The sequence below is a fragment of the Passer domesticus genome, chromosome 5 (genome assembly GCF_036417665.1).
Source record: "Passer domesticus isolate bPasDom1 chromosome 5, bPasDom1.hap1, whole genome shotgun sequence".
NCBI lineage: Eukaryota > Metazoa > Chordata > Aves > Passeriformes > Passeridae > Passer > Passer domesticus.
Window position 1 is genome coordinate 44,613,147 of NC_087478.1, and position 20,118 is coordinate 44,633,264.

The following is a 20,118-nucleotide window of genomic DNA, read 5'->3' on the forward strand; positions in this document are numbered from 1 at the left end:
GGCCTGCAGGAAGTCTCTGTATCTCACACAAAAGGTAGGTATTAGGAAAACAATATTTCCTCCAATGCTTTTAAGAGCACTTATGAAAGGGGCAAAGTATTTCCAGGGCAGCTCCTATATTAAGAATGGCATTCTGGGATTCATGGTTAGCCTTATTTACACATATGTAATGGCAATCTATAAATAGGCTGAAAGGCCAAGATTAATTCAAATTCATTCTAAGCAGCCATCATGTCAAATTACAGATTTCACTTTCCTTTGCTTTGTCAACTACATCTATGCAAAGGGAGTCCAATTCATTGACATTATTTTATGCCATATTTGCATATGCAAAAAATGTGTCCACAAAACCAGTAGAGTTACGTGTATCTCCAGTCAAAAAAGGGTTTTAAATAATGTGAATACTGCAGGGGTTAGTTCCCCTGCATAATAACAGAAACTATACCTTGGGGAGAAGCTGGATTGCTTGGAGTATTCTCTGTCTGTGCCCAGAGTTAAGGATTCCTATTTCCAAGAGATCCTGGTCCTCCATCACGTTGCTTCCCTAAAAATGGGGAAAAAAGGTGGAATAAAAATTGAAAACTTAACAGATGCCCTCAATACCCTGAAACAGGCTCTTCTGTCACATTTAAAAGACAACACTTTGCTTAACTTATAGCATCTGACAAGAATAATAAATTACTGATGATTGCATTCATTTTCATGATAACAAAATATGGTGGCAGGTGCTTGAACCCATGGACTATTGCTACACTGCTGGCAGCACTGCTAGTGGAGAAATTGTAGCTCTCACTCAAGCCAAATACCAGATGTGAATGCTCTTTCATTTGGAACCAAGGACATGACTACTAAATTGTTCAGAAAGTCTCCATTTTTCAGTTCACCTCCTACCTCATATATCTATTTATGGAGTTCATTTTTCTCCAGATTGAAAAAAAAAAAAAACAACACAGAATAAGATGAGGAGAGTGGATGAGGATACAATTATTTAGTTCATTGATAGTAAAGTTATGAAGAAAGGGACTGGTATCAACAAACTATGCAGTCCCCATCCCCATTTAACTGTACCAGTTCAATCCTAACTTTACTTGTCACTGATTTTATCCTCCTGCTTGTGGGCAGGTCAAATAGTTCCAAACATTCAAATAGCTGAAAAAGACCATCTGTTCAAATAATACACAAAATAATTGCCCAGAAAAGCTCATGAAGTAAACCTCCACAATTCAAGCATCTCTTCATAGGAGTTGCTAGCAGTTACACAAACAGGACAATTCAATTCCTAAATTCAAGGAGTCTGACACCACCTGGTAGGTCCAGCATTTGAAGGTCAATGATCTAAAGAGCTGTCAGTGACTATTGAAGGAATCATTGGAGGCATGAAAGTGGCTTAAAAGAGGAATTGAAGACAAGGATCAAGTCAGGATTTCTGGCAATCTTGTATTCTTTTCTGAGCTTATCATTTCAGAAAAAAAAAATCAGCTTTTTAAGAATACATTTTGGTTTTAAAAAGTTTGTAACTATTACAGTTGAAAACAAAACATGAAAAAACTGATGACCTGTCCTGATCTCGTAGCCCTGTTGGAGTCTCACAACACTAATTGGCTAGAAGCAAGAATTTTTACTTTTTAATTTGATCACTAAATAGGTGTTATGTGAGCAAATCCATGAAAATTTCATCTCTACCTTTCCATATGGCTTGCTGTTTCTAACTTAGCACAGCTCTTAAGAAGTGGCAAAATGAAAAGCAAATAGGCACATAACAGAACATGCTTAAATGCTTTGCTGAGTCAGGGCTTAATAAAGGATATGACTTCTTTCTGAAAATAAAATCCTCTGTCCTAAAGAAGCATGGATTTATTTTAAAAATCATCCTGGAATATGGAAGACTTCACTCTGTTCAGCTGCTAAATCTTCACTCTTTTCAGATGGACTGACTAGTTTACATGTCCCTGAGGATTCCAAGTGCTACTCCACAGAGTACCCTGCAAAATCTAGGTGATGGCTTTTCAAGGGAATTGAGGAAACTTTGCAAAGCTATTACATTTTAAACTATACTTTACAGTAAGTGGTATGGTTTAAGACTACAAATCTGCAAATCATACCCTGAAACAATCTGTGTGCAGCATTCAGAAGAGGGCAGGCAGACACCTGCTCTACCAGGAGAAGCTGTGCAATGATGCTGGCTTAAGTAGATATAAGAGTGCCTGCAGCATGGGCTGTGCAACCAGTGATAGTGATTAGGTGGGGGTAATATGCCCTTCATCTCTCTGGTAAACACAAAAAATATAATTTCTTCTTTCTGCCTTTCTCTTTTCAGAAACCAAAAGGAGGCTGTAAACTTGCAGAAAAAACTTGAAAAAAGCCATCCATTTTGGGCTGGATTCTCCAGCGGCTGGAAATAGCTAGCATAAATGGATTTAATGGAACTGAGCCAACTAAGGATCTAGTCCAAAACAAAGGCTATACATTTCCATTCATTTTAATAAATGCATCTATTTTGTTTGCAGCTACTGCTTTCACTTCATTTAACAGTTTTTTAGATTTCACCTTCATTACTGCCTGATGTTTACACACAATCACGGTGTACTCATCACTGTTTACTGGTGCCAGTAACCTTGGCATACAGCTTCAAATATTACAATGTTTAAAACTCAATTAAACTAACAGGCACAGGAAAAATATTTGCATGTAGTTGCTGCAACACAGAGAAAGCATTATTTTATTAATCCTTTGCTATTGTTTTTTCCATATGTATCATTTAATGTATTTTTTAAAGTATGTCAAGGTTACAAAAGCAAATGTTTAAAATTCAGGAAAAACTGAAACTCATGTAGCCTCCTCATTCCCAGTTTAGTAAGGTAACAGCCTTGTCTTCGAATGTGCTCAGGTTTTAGAGCTTTGCTGTGTCAACATTAAATGTCAACAGTACCAGTCACTCAACCCCCCTGCGAAACTGATTTTTATTGTCTTCTGCCCTGGAGCTAAAACAACTTTTCATCTTCCCACAAGAGCAAACCAGGGAAATTTAGATACTCAGTATAATCCATTACTGCTTAGCATAGAGGAATAAACTCACGGCAGTAGAAAGCTGCTGTTTGATTTGCAGAAATATCTGTGAAGAGAAAGAAACAGCCTACCCCTCACAGTCCTATCTCTCCAGCACCTGCTCACATTGCCCCCTTAATCCTATTCCCTGACTTTTTTTTTCCTGATAATTCCTATTGTGCTCTTCCAGTCTCTTTCTGTAGGTTCCTGTATCAAGAGTGAAGAAAACCTAACTTCCTTCTACTACAAGGGGAGAAATTCTTTCCCTGCTCTTACCTTCCAGCTATTATAAGCTGGGCCAAATGTAACCTCAATTAACTTTAGAGATGACATGGTAAATGTAATTAAAATGAATATGAATGCAAGAATGTCTCTTCTCACATTATTTAATCCTCAAAAAAGTTGAGCTACATTAGTTGAAATACTCACCAAAAAGAAATTATCCTAGCAGACACCTAGAGAATTTGAGTCCAAAGATTTAACTTTTATATGCTTACGTGCAAAACAGGTTCTTATAACAGGAAATATGGATAAGCAATCTTTACTGAGCTTATTATACTTTCTGCAATGAAAACCTAAGAGATTTTGTGATACTGTAGTTTCTTAAGTCTATAGGAAAACTTAGTTGGAAGGAAAACTTCCTAGAATTAAAGCCATAAAAACACATCAAAATTGCTTATACAAGGACAGATTCAGATCTCATTCACTTCAGCTTGCAGTTTTGAAATTCCTGTCTTATTAATGCATAATAGTCTAATGAAGTGGGAAGATCCTGCTTCTGAAGTTCCAGTTAGGAAAGAGTGTATCTGAAACCCTCCACCCCCGAGATCTGTGGTTCTGCACAACTCCCAGGATCATCATCTTTTTCCCTGTAAGCACACACAGGAAGCTCATCTCTTGAGCAAGAAGGCAGTAGTTTCACAGAACAGTTGGGATCAAGAATGAAGGAAAAACTGTATGTGGGAGACTGGAGGCATATGAAAAACAACATAATTTCAAAAACCCAGATTTTGCCAAATTCTGAGATAGTTCCTATAAATGAGTTCAGAACAAAATGCATAATGATACATTATGAGATAAAGATGTCACTGGCATTTATTTGGGTTGTTCAATATAAAATCACCTCTTGCTTCTGCACCTGAATACAGCCATTCCCAGAAATTCTGGATTAGACCTAAGCACCCATATTCATTCCACCTTCTGCAGAAACAAAAGAACTCTGAACATTTGTCCTGTAAGATAATAAAATATTGAAAAACATATTAGGATGGCAGGCATGACTGTATGTTTCACCTTCCTCCTTTTGTACCTATGTTTTTAATCTGACTTCACATATTTTTGTGCTGGAGAACTATAATGAAAAATTCTAATGTCTGGTTCTCTCACCTAAGTAAAATGATAAGAAGCTTTAAAATAGCTGGCAGATGTATCACTAGACTTCTCTGGAAATTCAGCCACTGAAGTTGGAAGAGATGAGCTGTGGGGAGCAAAATGACTGAAAAAAGAAAGAAAAAAATGACTTTGAATTTAAAGTTCTCCTTCTCCCCTGCAATGGCAAAGGACTTACATAAGAAATAGAAGATTTGGGGGACTTTCGGCTTTAGGCTGGCAATGCCAACTTAACAAGTTCTTTCGGTGTTCATCTGTGTCAGCAGAGGAGGAAAAGTAGTAAATCGGGTACCTAAAGCTGTGTGAGTGCTGCTGCTCAACAGATTGAGTCAAAGTCATTTGCTGTGCAGCCATTATTGAGACTAAGGTTGGCTGGAGATACCAAGTGCTACTGGAGCCAACTATTTCTGGTAATGTTTTATGTTTCTGATGTACTGGAAACTGGTTTGACAAAGAACAGGATTGGTGTAGGTAAGAGAAGGATCGCTTCTGAAGTAAGTACAGGGTTGTTGGGGCAGCAGAAGTGCTTGCATCACTCCTAATGTGCAGGGAGCACTCTACACTCTTCTTTGTCCCCTCCTAGTCATCCATGTCATCTGCTGCACCATCAAAATAACGAGATCAGAAGAGACTCTGAGGAGCTGGTTCAGGTGGCATCCAGCACAAAGCAGTGGGTAGACAAGGTGGGTGTTCGAAGTGCCTTGCCAATGTCTCTACTGAAGTGTACTGCACTGAGCCTCACGCTGATGGACTGAGACCTGGCACTGCAGGAGCACAGCTGGGGTATTTCAGTGGCGTTGGGCAACAGGCCTCATACTTTGGCTTACAGAGCTGCTGGATATTTGGCCTGGCACAGAAGAGAAAATCTGCTGGGTTGTACACTTATCCAGAGTATCCAAGAGTACCATTATTCCTGTCACTCAGATAAGAGAGGTGGGAGCACGGCAGGAGCAGATGGGCATGTTCTTCCATTACACATGGTTGGAAACTGAAGTCAGAGAGAAAAAACTCAGATCAACAGCACCAAAAGGCTCCATTCTTTCTTACTTTCTGCAATCCTGGATGCCTAACTGGTGAGGGAATAAGGACTAATATAAAGCACATCCTCAACAGCTCACATAAACAAGCCTCCTCAGCTTGAATTGCTTTGTTTCTCACCCACCTAACCTAATATCCTTCCAAACTGTATCCTCTTGAAATAGTGGACATCTAAACTGTCATTTGGCTGGGAACAAATTAAAGACATCTTGCAATGTAATTAAAAACACATAGAATAACTTTTTTTTTTTCCATAAGCTAAATCAGAAGCCAAAAGGTTTTTTCAACACAACACAACTGTCCCACAAGATAAAAGAATTTATTTCTTAGAGACTTGCAAGAAAGGGCTAGAGAAATGTAGCTTTCAGTAATGAGCATTGCTTCTTATTAGTGCAAAAAATTTCAGGCTATGTGTCACATATTTAATTTCCAAACAAGGACTGGCAAATGACCAGAATTTAGCAAGCTTCATTATAAGTGAAAAGGTTCCCTCTCACTAGTATTTCCACTGATAACATGAAAGAAGACACGTAAGAATAATTACGGAGTTAAATGCCCAACTTTCAGGTCAGAAAGATTTCAGACTCCTTAAGATACTGCAGACATTACTTAATCTAAAAACCTGACAAGATTTTGTTAGAAAAATCCCTTGCAGAAGCATGGAATTCTGTCTTGGGAAAAAGAGATTGATTATAAAATATGTTCAGAAGAAAGGACCAAGCAGGTTGCAAAATAATAATTTGATAACATTCTTCCAAAATTAATTTGCTGTAAAACTACTGATACTCATTTTCAATCCTCACCTTGCTCTATTTCCAGTCTTTAAATTCTTAGCAATTAAAAAACCCAGAAAACCAGAGAAAATGGAGAGTTTTCCATGTCAGTGTCATGTAGTTAGGAAGTAAAAATAAGCTACTACTGAAAATTTAACTAAAAAAAGGCCATTTCACTCAAAGATAAGGGTGGGGTGATAGCACTTCTGTGTACAAATTTGCAACCTGCATAAAAAGTGGTGATTTAAGCAGGGTCAGTTTAAAAAGGAGTCCCTACAGACCTGAGGCCCATATGACTTAAGCTTTAAAGATCTTTCTCTGCTTCACATTCAGCTCTTCCAGAAATGAACCTGAAGCAACCAGTGCCATCCAAAGCTTTTCAAATATTGACATTCAAATGATCATTCAGTCACAGACTTTTCACACAACAGGAATAATTAAAGTGTAGTGGTAATTAAACAACATGAATAGCTGGGACAAGGATCCTTGTAGGAAGAATTTCTGTTATTTTTATCCCTGCTCCTTGTAGCACTGATTCATTACAACCAACACAATTGTCACACACAAATTAGCTGCACATATAAGGTGGCAATTGAAAAAATTACCTCTGATGTCACACTTGGCCCACTTAATTACTAATACTGTGGACCCAACTCTACCTGTTTAGTCATAACAATTCAATAATATAATTATTAATACTTACCTAAATTACATCTTAATGTCTTGAATGTATATTGTGAAGATAATTTCACTTCATTTGAGTAATGAAAATTCCAGAGAGTCTTTATTGTACCATTATTCAGATTACTTGCTATAAATGCTACTTAGCTTGGATGCTAAATTTCTCAAAGGACCCACTTTAAAAATCAATATTACTGTGAGCTAATTAACAGACTTCTAAAGTCTCAGAAAAATATTCCTTTTTCCAATAAGTGTGTAAGGCTGTGGAGTGCTGGAAGGGGCAAAGATAATATTTTCAGACTTTTAAAAAATGTTGAATACCTACTCTGCATGTACATGGAGTTTTAAACAGCTAACACTGTGGTACTGTAATAAATAAGGAGATGATAACAAAATAACAAATTAACTTTTGCAATAAAATTTGGTGGGCATTGCTGCCAGCCAACATACCTTTACCAGAGCAAACTGAGCCTGACAAATCTGACAGCCTTCTGCAATGCAGTTACAGCACTGATAGATAATGGAGGGACAAATGATGTCTTCTACCTGGATTGTGCAAAGCATTTGACACTGTCCCACACAACATCCTTGTCTGTAAGCTGAGGAGGCATGAACTTGACACATGTGCCTCTCAGTAGGTAAAGAACTGGCTGGAAGGTTGCATTCAAAGGGTTGTGGTCAATGGCTCAATGTCCAAGTGGAAAACAGGGATGAGTGGCGTCCTCGGGGATTAGTGCTGGGACTGGCACTGTTTAAGATCTTTGTCAGCACCATGGACAGCAGGATTGAGTGCAGCCTCGGCAATTTTGTCACCAATGCGGCTGACACCAAGGAAAGGGATGCCCCCCAGAGGGACCTTGACAGGCTTGGGAGGTTCATGTCAACCTCATGAAGTTCAACAAGGCCAAGGGCAAGGCCCTGAATGTGGGTCAGGGAAATCCCAAGCACAAATACAGGCTGGGCAGATAATGGATTGAGAGCAGCCCTGAGGAGAAGGGTTTGGTTGACATGCCTGGGCAACGTGCACTCACAGCCCACAAAGCCAACCATACCCTGGGCTGAATCAAAAGAATTGTGTCCATCAGGTCAAGTGAGGTGATTCTGTCCTTCTACTCTGCTGTTGTGAGATCACACCTGGTTTGCTGCACCCAGCTCTGAAGCCCTCAGCACAAGAGTGACATGGACCTATAGTCCAGAGGAAGACCATGAATATGATCACAGGGCTGGAATATCTCTTTTATTAAACTAGGCTGAGAGAGATAGGGTTGTTCAGCCTGGAGAAGAACCATGTGATCTTCAAGGTCCCTTCCAACACAACCTATTTTATAATTCTATAATTCTATGATTCTATGAAATGCAAAAACTCATTTACCTCTCAGTGTCCTATACAAGTATTTCCTTCCCCATACTTTTATCAACTGTAGTCATGTGTTTTAAAATATGAGCCACCCACATCACCCCAGAGAGCACAAAATTCAAAGTCAAAGGTACTAAAATTCTGGGCACAATCCACACCTTAAAAAGAGGTTATTCCCAGAAGTGGCCTGTCAAATGGCAGCAAGGAAAACATTCCCAACAAAATAAGTATGTTTTCACATACTTACACCATAAAGTGATGACTGACATCTTCAAGCACTTGTTCACCTCCTACCTGCAACTGAACCCTGCTCACACTGGTAGCTTTGCCTGTGGGCTGCTGGTGTTCAAGCTCCCAGTTCAGAGCAGACAGAGCAGCTAGGAGACCAGGTCAATCCTTTGTAAGAATCTAGAAAGTAGGCCCTCCTCTGAAATGTCATCAGGGCTTGATCTGGTAGGAAGTCTCAGAGCATGCCCAAGGCAGAAACAGGAGCACAACATGAACTGGCTGCTGCTCTTAAAATGTGTCGAAATGAGGAAGAATGGCTTTATCTTTCTTTCTCATAGAACAGCTCAGCTGTTAGAGGATTCATGCAGAAGGCAGGAGATCAGATTTACCTGTGTTTCTCATACTCCTAAAAACAGAGGAAACTATGCAACAACTATTAGGAAAGGAAACTATGCAACAACTATTAGGAAAGGAAACTCTGGGGTTGAGGAGGAATTGCTCATTGGTCCTGCTGAAACGAAATTGCTGTAAGGTTTAGTCAGTAAGTCAGAAAGAATATTATCCTTTAAACCATGACAGTTGGTTGTGGTAAATCAATCTTCTTGTGCTGTTTCTAGAAATGTTTCTGGTTTATATCTAGTGACTGCCAAAAAAAAAAAAAAAAAAAGAAAAAAAAGAAAAAAAGGCAGAAAAAAAGCTAAAAATTCATTACTTTCTTTCATCCAAGTATCCTAACTTCTAAACTACAGGCTTGTGATTATGTTTCAATTTGAAAGAACAATGAAGGAGTTGTCCTTATCCATAGGGTTCATTTACATGTCAAGATCCAGGGAGCAGGACAGGAATTCCAGTCTCCAAATAGCATCTAATGCAGGGATGCAAGTGGAGGCAAAATTTTCACATATAACTTCTGCTTTGAAGCATCTCACTGGCTTCCTCTGCTTAGCTTTTTCTCCTTGTCCTTCTTCTCCTGTTAAGTTAAGCAGGGTCTGGTTGCCTATTCAGTAGTAGACATCCTACTCCGAGGAACAGGAACTCTACAGTGAAACATCATGATGCTCACAAATCTCTGCAACTCACTGTTTTTTTAATCATGGTCTTGGAGGCCTCACTTGGCTGTTTTCTCAGTGTACTGTGTGCTGCAAAATGGAGGCACCTCCTAACTGTCACGTGCCCAAATAATTTTCAGGACCTAGCTGCTAGTAACTGGAGGTTGTTAGGTTGACTGAAACTGCTGGTTTGTTTAATATTACTAAATAAAAAAAAAAAAACAACAACAAAGCAGCTCCCAAAAATGAGAAATGCTGGAAAATGAATGGTGTTTTCTACACACCACTGATTTGCTATGTTTAATTGTATTTCACAGTCCACCATGCTGCTTTTGATATGCAGCTGTGCAGTAAGGTTAAAAGGTAAGAGACATTGTGAGATAATAAGAAACTGGAACATGCTATTTTTTCTAGCTAAAAAATTAGTGTATTTCATTTGCCTACCAAATATAGTTATTATATTGAGAATAATTTTCATGTATTCTTACAGATTTTGTTTGCTAAGGCAAGCACAAAGGATAACAGGACAGAATAAGGTTTTCTCACTCCCACTGCACAGATACCTTTCACATGGGATTTTTCTTATACAAACCTCTGTGATTTATTTCCACAGTATGTACAGAGATATTACTAGCCAAATCCCTGAGGCCCAAGAGGTAAGCCGGGATGGTCCCCATTTTCTTTAAACCCCTTCTAAAAATAAGAGAACATTTGATTAAGGGTTGACATTTTTCTTTTCTTCCTTTGCTTGTTCTTGTAATTCGTTTCACATGGGAAGTGGGCTGTGTTTTTCTTATCCCTTCCAACTCAGCAGCCAGGAGGCTGGCTTTGCGGGCCCACTCCCGTCACCACGGCAACCAGCGGCTCGCTGCGGTGCGGTCCCATGCGCTTTGTGTCACTACACAGCGCTATTGTGCTCCGGTAACCGTTCGGGAGAGGAACGCCAATATTCCCACCAGGGAACACTGATTATCGTTCCACTGGTCATCCCGTACATCACGCATGGATTGCTGATCACCTTAGGATGTGCTTTGCTTCCCATGCAGTGGCTTCGGGAATGACTGGTTTGCTCCATGAAGCCTATGTTCAGCACCAAGCAGACCCTGCTCCTCAGAAACGTTGCAGAGAACCAGAATTGGTCCTGCAGCTCAAAAGTATCAGTATGACCACACTAGGTCAAAGATCTCCCTAACTTATTGGTTCAGTGTTTCTGCTGTAGGCCAAAACTGCCCAGAAAGAGAAAATAGATCAATAATTTACCTCACGGATATTTTTTTTTTCACTCTCATCTTTGGGCTAATTTAAAGTTAAGCACATGGGCATTTAGCTACACCAGAGACTGAGTGATATAGATATATCTATATATATCCAGCAGGAGGAAGACCTGATTTTCCTAAATAAAAATCTACCATAAATTTGAATGGATACATGAGATCCAGCAGCTCTTTAGCATTTTGAGGAAACTGATTTACCATGCCTTTTCTAGACTGCAGCAAAACATGCCTGCACCTCAAAGCTGTTTTTCTTTTCTTTTTTTTTTCTTTTTTTTTTTTTTAATGTGTTGCAGAGATGACAGAAACACAGACTATCTTTCTTACAAATTACCTTCGGGAAGATATATTCCACAAGAATAGAAGTAAAAGCACCCCCCTCCAAATTATGTTTTAATGGCAGACCCAAACTTGTAGAGATCATGGAAGAAAGGATATTTCAGAATCAACCCCCCATACTCGGCACTGGTAAGGACCACACTTCAAATCTTGCATCCAGTTATGAGCCCTTCACTACAGGAAAGACATAGAGGTGATGGAGCTGGGGAAGGGGCTGGAACACAAGTCTGATGGAGAGCAGCTGAGGGAGCTGGGGGTGTTCAGCCTGGAGAAAAAGGTTGCTCCAGGGGACCTTATTGCTCTCTACAACCACCTGAAAGGAGGCTGCAGCTGGGTGGGAGTCAGTCTCTTCTGTGTTACAAGCAATAGGACGAGAGGAAATGGTCTCAACTTGCACCAGAGGAGGTTTGGATTGTATATGAGGAAAAATTCCTTCACTGGAAGGATTGTCAAGCATTGGAACAGAGTGCTCAAGGAAGTGCTTGAGTCATAATCCCTGGAGGTATTTAGAAGACTCATGGATGTGGCACTCGGGAACATCATTTTGCAGTGGACTTATAAGAGCTGGGGTAATGCTTGGACCTGATGATCTTGAGTCTTTTCCAAACTAAATGATTGTAACAAGTCATAATCACAGACTGGTTTGGGTCAGAAGGAATCTCCAAACATCATCTAGTTCCTGTCATGGGCAGGGACAACATTCATGTTGCTCAAAATCCCTTTCAACTTGATGAATGAGCCCAAAGAATGGGAGAAACACATTCCATGTATGCTAACCTTATCTAAACAGAAAAGGCTCAATTTTGGAAAACAACTGGGTAGCCACTGATATGTAAGAAGTGCACTCTGGAGTGATTCATTACATTTCTTTGTATTTCTTTTTCAATTCCTGATTACATATTTCTAATATTACACAGTATCATTTCATGTAGAATGGTCTAGCTACATCACGGATAATGCAGCAATTGTCACCCAGAACCTATGAAAACAAAGAAGTGGCTACCATTTTGTAGCTGTTGACTGGATCTCATACAAAATATTAACTACCACAGGCTTCAAAATAGTTTGCCCACAAATTTTAAGTATCTTGCCATTGAACAGTTACATTCATAATTCCAAAACCTAAAAATAAACAAGCAGATCCAAAAAATAAACAAATGCAAAATCAGATTTCTGGTTGTGTAAGCCAGATAGCAAGTTGACTATTTTCTGTCTGCTTTTTTCCTTCATGTCTGTTTCTTTTTTCCTGTGCAACTTATTCCCAGCCCACATATTTTAAGAAACAGTTCTAATATCGTGACCTTTCTTTCTGTACACATTCTCTACTTTATTTACACATTTTCACTTTTTTGCAAATGCTCTTGTATTGTTTATCTCAGATACAACACAAAAGCAGTAATTAGACTATAACAGTTCTGTGTTTTCGACTGATACCTGAGTAGTTAGAAGCTACAAATACTCACACAAGACGTCATTTTTACACCAGCCCATAAATTAGTTGCATATCTAATGGCAGACATAATCTCTTATCAGCAGTGAATATAAGGAAAAGAAAAATCCACCCATCTGAAGAAGTTTTTTCAGAGGAATGAACTATGTAACTTGTGTTCAGCTGAAGCCTGTACTGGCTGTGAAACCTAAAGCCACATATTGGTCTCATACACATAGTCCTAGCATCTTGACATAGTCCTCTGAACTCTCCATCCTGACTAGCAAACAGTATGCTAGTCATTTGTCTTCAGGAGTCTTTTCTATAAAGGTAAGCTTCTTCTGCTTTTTGTGCAAGGGGCTGATTATACTTCCCATGATTTTCTTAAAAATCTGAATTAACATATTAAAAACTGATAAGGGGAACAGCTTGATGTACTCTTAGAATAATGTCAATTGCCCACAGAATAATTCAGTTGCAAAACACTATGGAAGGATTCTGCAACATTGTTACACAGCTGATTTTCAAGGTGTTGGGATATCTACTGTCAAAATCTGTTAATCTGGCACTCTAGTACCTCTTTCCCTCAGTCACAAGGAAGCCTTCATGCAAGCCAGTCCACCTTTTCTGGCACCCCTCTTCCTGATGCTGTTGTGATGAGTGTTTCCACCAATCCCTTTCTATACAAGGAGACTGCATTTGACAAATAACTAGGGATCCTTTGGGGTCTCCTCCTATGCTAACTCAAGACAAGTGGTTTACTGACACTTTACACGTTGCTCCATGAGCTAGCCTTTTCTAATTTAATTTTTCTCAGGAGCAGTAAAAAACTGCTCCTAACAGTTTGGCAAACACTTGTGAGTTTCTCTTGTCCCTCATGCCTGTGGTATTTGGTCCAAACACACCAGTGCTATCCATAAATTGCACAAAACAACAGTATGCTCCTGATCCAGTGAGACAAGATTGTGGGACACTGTGACTTTACCTGATATAATTTCTAGATTTCAGTACAGCTTCCTAAAAGGAATAGTCACTTCAGTGAATAAAAGAGACAAAACAGGAGTTACTAATCCCCACTACACATTATAGGAATGTCACGAAGCTACAAAATACCAGACTGCAGATTGTTCAACACTGGCTAACTACCCTTCGCCCCAGGTTACATATCCCACATGGCACCAAACATACACTATAATTATATTTCTGAATAATCCAAGAATTCAGTACAGGAGGATGGATTGTACTTGGAAAATAAGGCAGCTGATATTTCTTCTTTTAGCCTTTATCATTCTCTGTGTGGGTCCATATCTTATATATAGTTTCCCATTGAAGACCTCACCAGTAAGAATGACTCACTTTCTTCAGACTTTTTTTAGACATTCATTGAATTAATATTAGACAGCTCCAAACAATGATTTAATGTATTTTATAAGACTCCATCAAAGCAAGGTGGCAATTTAATGCCCATTATGCAGATAAAGAATTAAAGTAGAAAAAAATTTGGGCTAGAATTTAAAAAAAATTTACAATATATTAGTTCTCAATGCATAAATGCAGAGATTACTTTCTTCCATTTCAGTAAGTACTATCTACATATATATTCAAGGGACAACTGTAGTTATATTCAGTTTAAGCTGTGAGCACTCATACTTCAACAAATCAAAATCTGCTCCTTCACTTTGCCATGTGTATTACAGGATTTTGAGTGAAACAGTTCTGTCAGGTAAGTTTGTCACAATTTGTAGCTAGCTGTCCAGGTAAATAAGAAGATTCCTGAAATTCCCTGAAAAATGGAAAAATCTGAATAACATGGAACTACAGAGCATGCTGGAAAGCATGGCCAGCTCTCTGTAAGAACTCATCTTAAACCCGGACAAGGAAGTCAGTTTTCACTGAGCACCAACCCTGCTGGGTTTGAGGCGCGAGTGACAGGAATATCACTGTGACAGCCATTCAGTTAAATGTCCCCCTGATTTTCAAATCAAATAAAAATGCTTTAGGTCAGGAAAAGAAAATGGATGTGATGCAGACATCTTCTGTCCCCTTCTTTGTTTTCAGTTATTTCATCTCCTTTTTTCCTCTCCTTCCCACCTTCTCTTCCTTCCTTGGTCCCACCCTCCTTTGATTTGGAGACCAAAGAAAAGAAATATGGTAATTTCTACTTAGGAAAGAGGATATGGAGAAAAGGAGGACGTAGGCAGAACAAGAAGATTCCAGCCTGCAGGAATGGTAAGGAGAAAGAGATCTCAGAAACCAAATGAATTTTGGGGGAAAGGGTCAGATGTAGAGAACCTCAGGAATAAACAGAAAGGAAAAGTGGCACCCAGGCAGCTCCAGGAGAGACAAGGGAAATGTCAAGAAACTGCTTCTGCCATGAGTTTGGTTTATGGAATAAAATGCATGACTTAAAGATTGACATAATGATAAATTACATTTAAGAAGCTCATACACACACAAAAAAGTTCCTGATTAATTTAAAAAATATATTAACTATTAATGACTTGTTTTGCTATTCTGTACTATTTTGAGCTTAAGTCCAACCCTTGCCACTGACTTAATTCAAGGTACTCAGTGAGATTCCTCAGGTAATCTGGCTACCTCTGACTCCTTCCTGAGAAAGTGTTCTTCCCAAATAAAGGTACTTAGAAATCTGGATGTCAAAAGTTAGACACAAGCAGATAATTATCCACAAGATAGCTCAAAATACACAGATATTTCTATCCCAGGATCCTCTCTTGATTTCCTATATGTAGGCCAGCAAAGTTATGTAACTTCCCTCAGCCAGATAAGGGAATAGAGAGGCATTTTCTCCAAACTCACAATTCAAATCAAAAGCTGACCTCAGAGAAGACCCTTAGATATATTGTCCTATGGATTCTCCATGGACCAGGCTGCTTCTGCATCTCCTAGCAAGTGTTTTCTTTATTCTCTTTTCTCCTGAGTCTCCATTTCTTATTTTTGAAGAATGAGGGAAATCAGAATGCTTTTTAAACAAACATATATTTGAAGCAGAGTTAGGAGATAGAGGGAAATCAACCATACAAGCAGTGAGAGCAGAATTTTCTGACAAAAAGCTTGATATTACTGAGAGTCATAGATTTGTTGGTATGTTGGTTCTTTGGTATAATATTCCACTCTTGCTGCATAAAGTTATTTTTTCTGAGCAGAAAGCAAAGATCTACTATTTCTATAGGCAATAAAAAAGTACTTAAAAATCAGAATGTCAGGAAATAAAAAGCTCATGGACAAAATAGACACATTTCCAAATTCCAAGGGAGATGGAAAACAAAATAAAATAACTTGCATTGTCAATTTGTAATTCCTTTCCGGCAACAAGAGGGATGCCTAGGGAGTACAGAGAAGCTAACATGGCTATAATATTCATACTATATTTAAAAATGGATCAAGGCTAAAAACCAACTCGGTTGTGCAATTTTTTATCCTAATGCAGCATAGCAGCTAAGAACTGCTATTTCTTTTTAAATGCCATCTTAACTTACTTCAAGAAGTGGCCTTTCTATGTGATTAAAAGGGAAGCTGTTTGGAGAGAACAAACCTCAAAAAGTGAAAAAGCTGGGAAATAGTTCTGAATAGTTCTGAAGAACAGAAGCTGTCAATCATTTCAGAGATTGAAGAGCTGTAACCAGCTGCAACAAATAACATACTTTTTCTTAGTGTAAGCTGTAAGACACCAGTGAATAACATACGGGTTTTTCCCCCTTCTTTCTGACTGCAAAGGGGAATAGTGCACAGAGGGGCCACACTTTGCTAATTTTTGGCTGCTAAGTAGGCATTCTGAGAAAATGCCATTTGAGATTTATATTGGAAGGCTATTTGATAGGTATTTATCCAGTGTATTCTTATTAATGGTATTCTAGTTTTTAATGTTTACTTCTATTTACAGTAACCTAAGCCCCCACTTCTGTCATCTGGATAAATACTTCAGCTTTTATATCTCAAAACTTCCATCTAGGTCTAGACTTTGGACCAAAAAAAAATTCAAACAATTATTATCTAATCCAAGACTTTCAACAAAAATCTAGAGAAGGTATGGTACATTTTGCAAATTAACTCGTTGTTGCCATCAATAATGTTATTAAAGCATTCAATTTCCAATAATTTAATAAAATACTGCATAAGAGTAATAAACATCTGAAATATGAGGTTTCAGTTAAGTCAAGGGTTGCATTTGCAACAAGTGTGTGTGCCTTCAGTTTCATCAGTACTAGCCACTCTAAAGTAAATACAGTGTATTGCTGTATGGAGATTTTATCCCACATGCACAATAATCGAGGTTTAATGGAAAAGATACAGAACAGAACATGCTCCATAGTGAATAAAATGCTTGAAGTGTTTAATGTAGAGTTTTAAAGACTACAGAAGTAAATTATTTGGGGATTAAAGTAGCATTTGTATTTCTTGTTTTGCTGAAAATATATTTCAATCTGGATTGGGCTGAGAACAAGACTCGAGACAGGTGTGAATTTCATGTGTGACCTTGTACTTACAATGAACAAAAGCTTTCTGGTAATTCAATCAATTATGCACATGTGGAATAAAATCATAGTTTAGACACAGCAGCTTGCTTTATCCGTACTGGGCCTTTGCCTTACTTTCAGCAGATTTAAGGATCTATATTTTGTCCCGTGCAAAGTTTCTCATAACTGAGCTTGTGCTTTGAGCAATGTGAAGCACAGGCAAACTTTTTGGAAGTGACTTCTTATGCACAGTTCTCAGCTTCTGAAAAAGTTGTGATAAAAGTGTTTCTAACTGCATGTACTTATTTTCAATTGTCTACAGTTATAACCTGAACTACTATACTTTTATGTTTTCTAACTCTTTATAACCCAGTTTCTAAAATGCAAATGCATGCTCAGATATATAGGTATTTTTTTCTAATGTTCCAGATGAACAACACTATGCAAATGTATATCACTTCTGAATGAGAAAAGAAGGCAGTGCAGGGGGTCTCATTATTGTTTTACATGACTACTGGTCTAAGGTTATAAAATTCAAGCAATGTAGCATTAGAAAAATAACAAAATGTTTTATTTTAATTGATAGTTCTTTGAAGTATGTGCCTTTACATACTCAAATCTCAGTACCCCTCCCTAATGAGAAAGGAATTTTGAGTGGAAAAAATTAGTAAAGAAACCTGTGACTGAAGACTCTATCATAAGGCTTGTGAATGTGAGGGGTGAACTGAGGTCACCTAGGTATCGTAACGCTCCAGGTCTTTATTTCTAATAATGTGGAATATTTAATTGTAATGAATTACCTTTTTGTGTAATATGTGTATGCACAAACGTGAGTGTGTGTGTGAACAAACAGAATGGACAGCATGGTGATAAAGGCTACCTGGGTGTCATGCCAAGGTTAAAACAGATGCTGGTGTGTTGATACCATAAAAAAAGGCAAAAAATTCACCAATATGTGGGAAAACAAAAGATTTTCAAACTGAAGGACAGTAAATTTAAATACCCAGGAAATTCAGAAGCAGTCAGGCAAACTGTACCAGGAATGGCTTGCTTGCATGTCCATCCTGGTACATCACTCTAAAACAGCTTTTAAAAGTTAGTTGTAGTTTTACTAGCAAAATTAAGCTTGTCTCCCTTGTTGAAATTTTAGTGCCTTCTGACAGAAAATAATTTCTCATCAAAATGATGCAGGGCAGAATGTGTTGTACAGGACATCTGTTTCTTTACTGGTTCCCTTTAAATAGTTCAGCTCCCAACTGCTGTGTTACTTCATTTAGCTTTGTTCTCTTCCCATTACATCCCATTGCAGCATTCTGTACACTTCCCCATTTTCCCCTCCACCAGAGTCAGTGCTAATGACAGTAATTTTCTGTTGCCAGTATCGCCACCATACATTTCCTCTTTGATTTAGGCCAAGGTTGTACGGTGAATGGTTGAAGACAAACAGCCCAGGGGATTGCAAATCTATGCTGAGGAAGAATCTTGTGATCTGACGTATATATCAGTACTATATCTATATTTTAGTTGTCCTCTAATAATTTATTCATTCTCCAGAAGTTCTCAAAAATGATTGCTAAATGATTTGGTATTTTCTCATCAGTTTCTTAGAACTCTTCATCAAGCATCACCTAACCTAGATGATTCAGATATTCTAATTAACCAAGCACTCTTTTGTCTGTTTGCAATATGATTATTCACACTCTTTCTCTTCCTCCAATTTCTCAGTGGTCTTCATTAAAAATGTACTTGACTAATTGTTATATTTTGTCCTTAATGCAAAACTAAAATGAATTTTATCTGATTCCAGCAGAGGTTGTAGCTTTTCAAATAGTTCTTTTAGCTATAGCATATTTATAAAAATTTCTCTGAATGTATTCTACTCACACAGTTAATGATATTGCATTTTCTCTCCTATTTATTTTTTCCTTTTTGTATTTTGATTATTTATCTGCTCTTTCACAATGCATTCTTTCTTTATCTTATATTGTCTACATTTTTTAATCAGCTTTAATACTTGTTCATATAACTACCCAAGCTTTTCTTACCTCATCCAGTCTTCCTTCAAAAAGACAACATGCCCAAGAATCACTTTTACTTCCAGCTATCTCTTTGTAGTCATTAATCTTTCCCTGAAAACTCCTTCAGAGTCCCACCACACCATTATCTGTAATCAAGCCACTCTGTACTGCTCTGTCCTTTAACTTAGTCAGGGAAGTCTGTCATTGTTTGAAATTTATCTACTGTTCCAGATTGCATTTAATTGCTTCTTGTTGGACAATGTTGTTCTAATCCAGTAATACACACAACTGTATACTATGTTGCTTTGAGAATTTCTTTCATTCTGTTTTTTTTTAAACTTAATTTTATTAAAAAAGTATTCCTGTATGGAATAACCATGAATAAGCTGTAACTTCTTATTACATACAGAACATTAGTTTTAAAACTAAATAGAACTAAAAACTGATTGTCCTGCGAATCTTCAGCTTTCTTCTTTGAAGCATAAAACCTCTTAGTTTTTTTTCCTTTCTTAATCTTTAAATTTTCTGTTACTTTAAACAATGTTTATATCTTGCCAAGTTTTCCATAAGTTTCAACAGTTATCAAGAACATCATCATACACATCACTCTATACACAAACATTTCTAATTCCTGAAGATTTACCATTGTCCCTTTTGCCAGCACAATCACCAGGAAGGTTTTGGCCTTAAATAAATAGATAGCAAGAATGTTTTACTAGCATTACACCTGTTATTTTATGAGGTACTAAAACATCATTTTTCATTCTGCTTACGAGAGTTTTCATCCACTTTATCAACTAGCTTTCAGATGAAATACTTGTGACTAGTTTATCATAAATTGCATTTAGGGCCAATAGCAAATTCCTTACATATGTAGTCTCAAAATACAGCTCATCAGTGTTTGCACATCAAAATGAGGCCACCCCCTGCATGAGGCAGGCTTTTAGCTTAAATGCACTGTTTAACATTAACATTTAACATATTGTTAGAACAGATGGGATGGATTCCAGTCCTCGTGTGTCG

The 20,118-nt window shown here is 37.9% G+C and overlaps 1 protein-coding gene across 11 annotated transcripts in view; it reads right to left on the reverse strand.

The window, feature by feature from the left end:
- Nucleotides 1-20,118, reverse strand: part of ANKS1B (ankyrin repeat and sterile alpha motif domain containing 1B) — a 407,204-nt gene that overhangs the window by 163,119 nt on the left and 223,967 nt on the right. For all 11 annotated transcript variants that reach the window (XM_064419825.1, XM_064419814.1, XM_064419816.1 and 8 more), the window contains one exon: nucleotides 446-544. In XM_064419825.1, coding sequence (XP_064275895.1) covers nucleotides 446-544 — 99 coding nt within the window. The remainder of the gene's footprint in view (nucleotides 1-445; nucleotides 545-20,118) is intronic.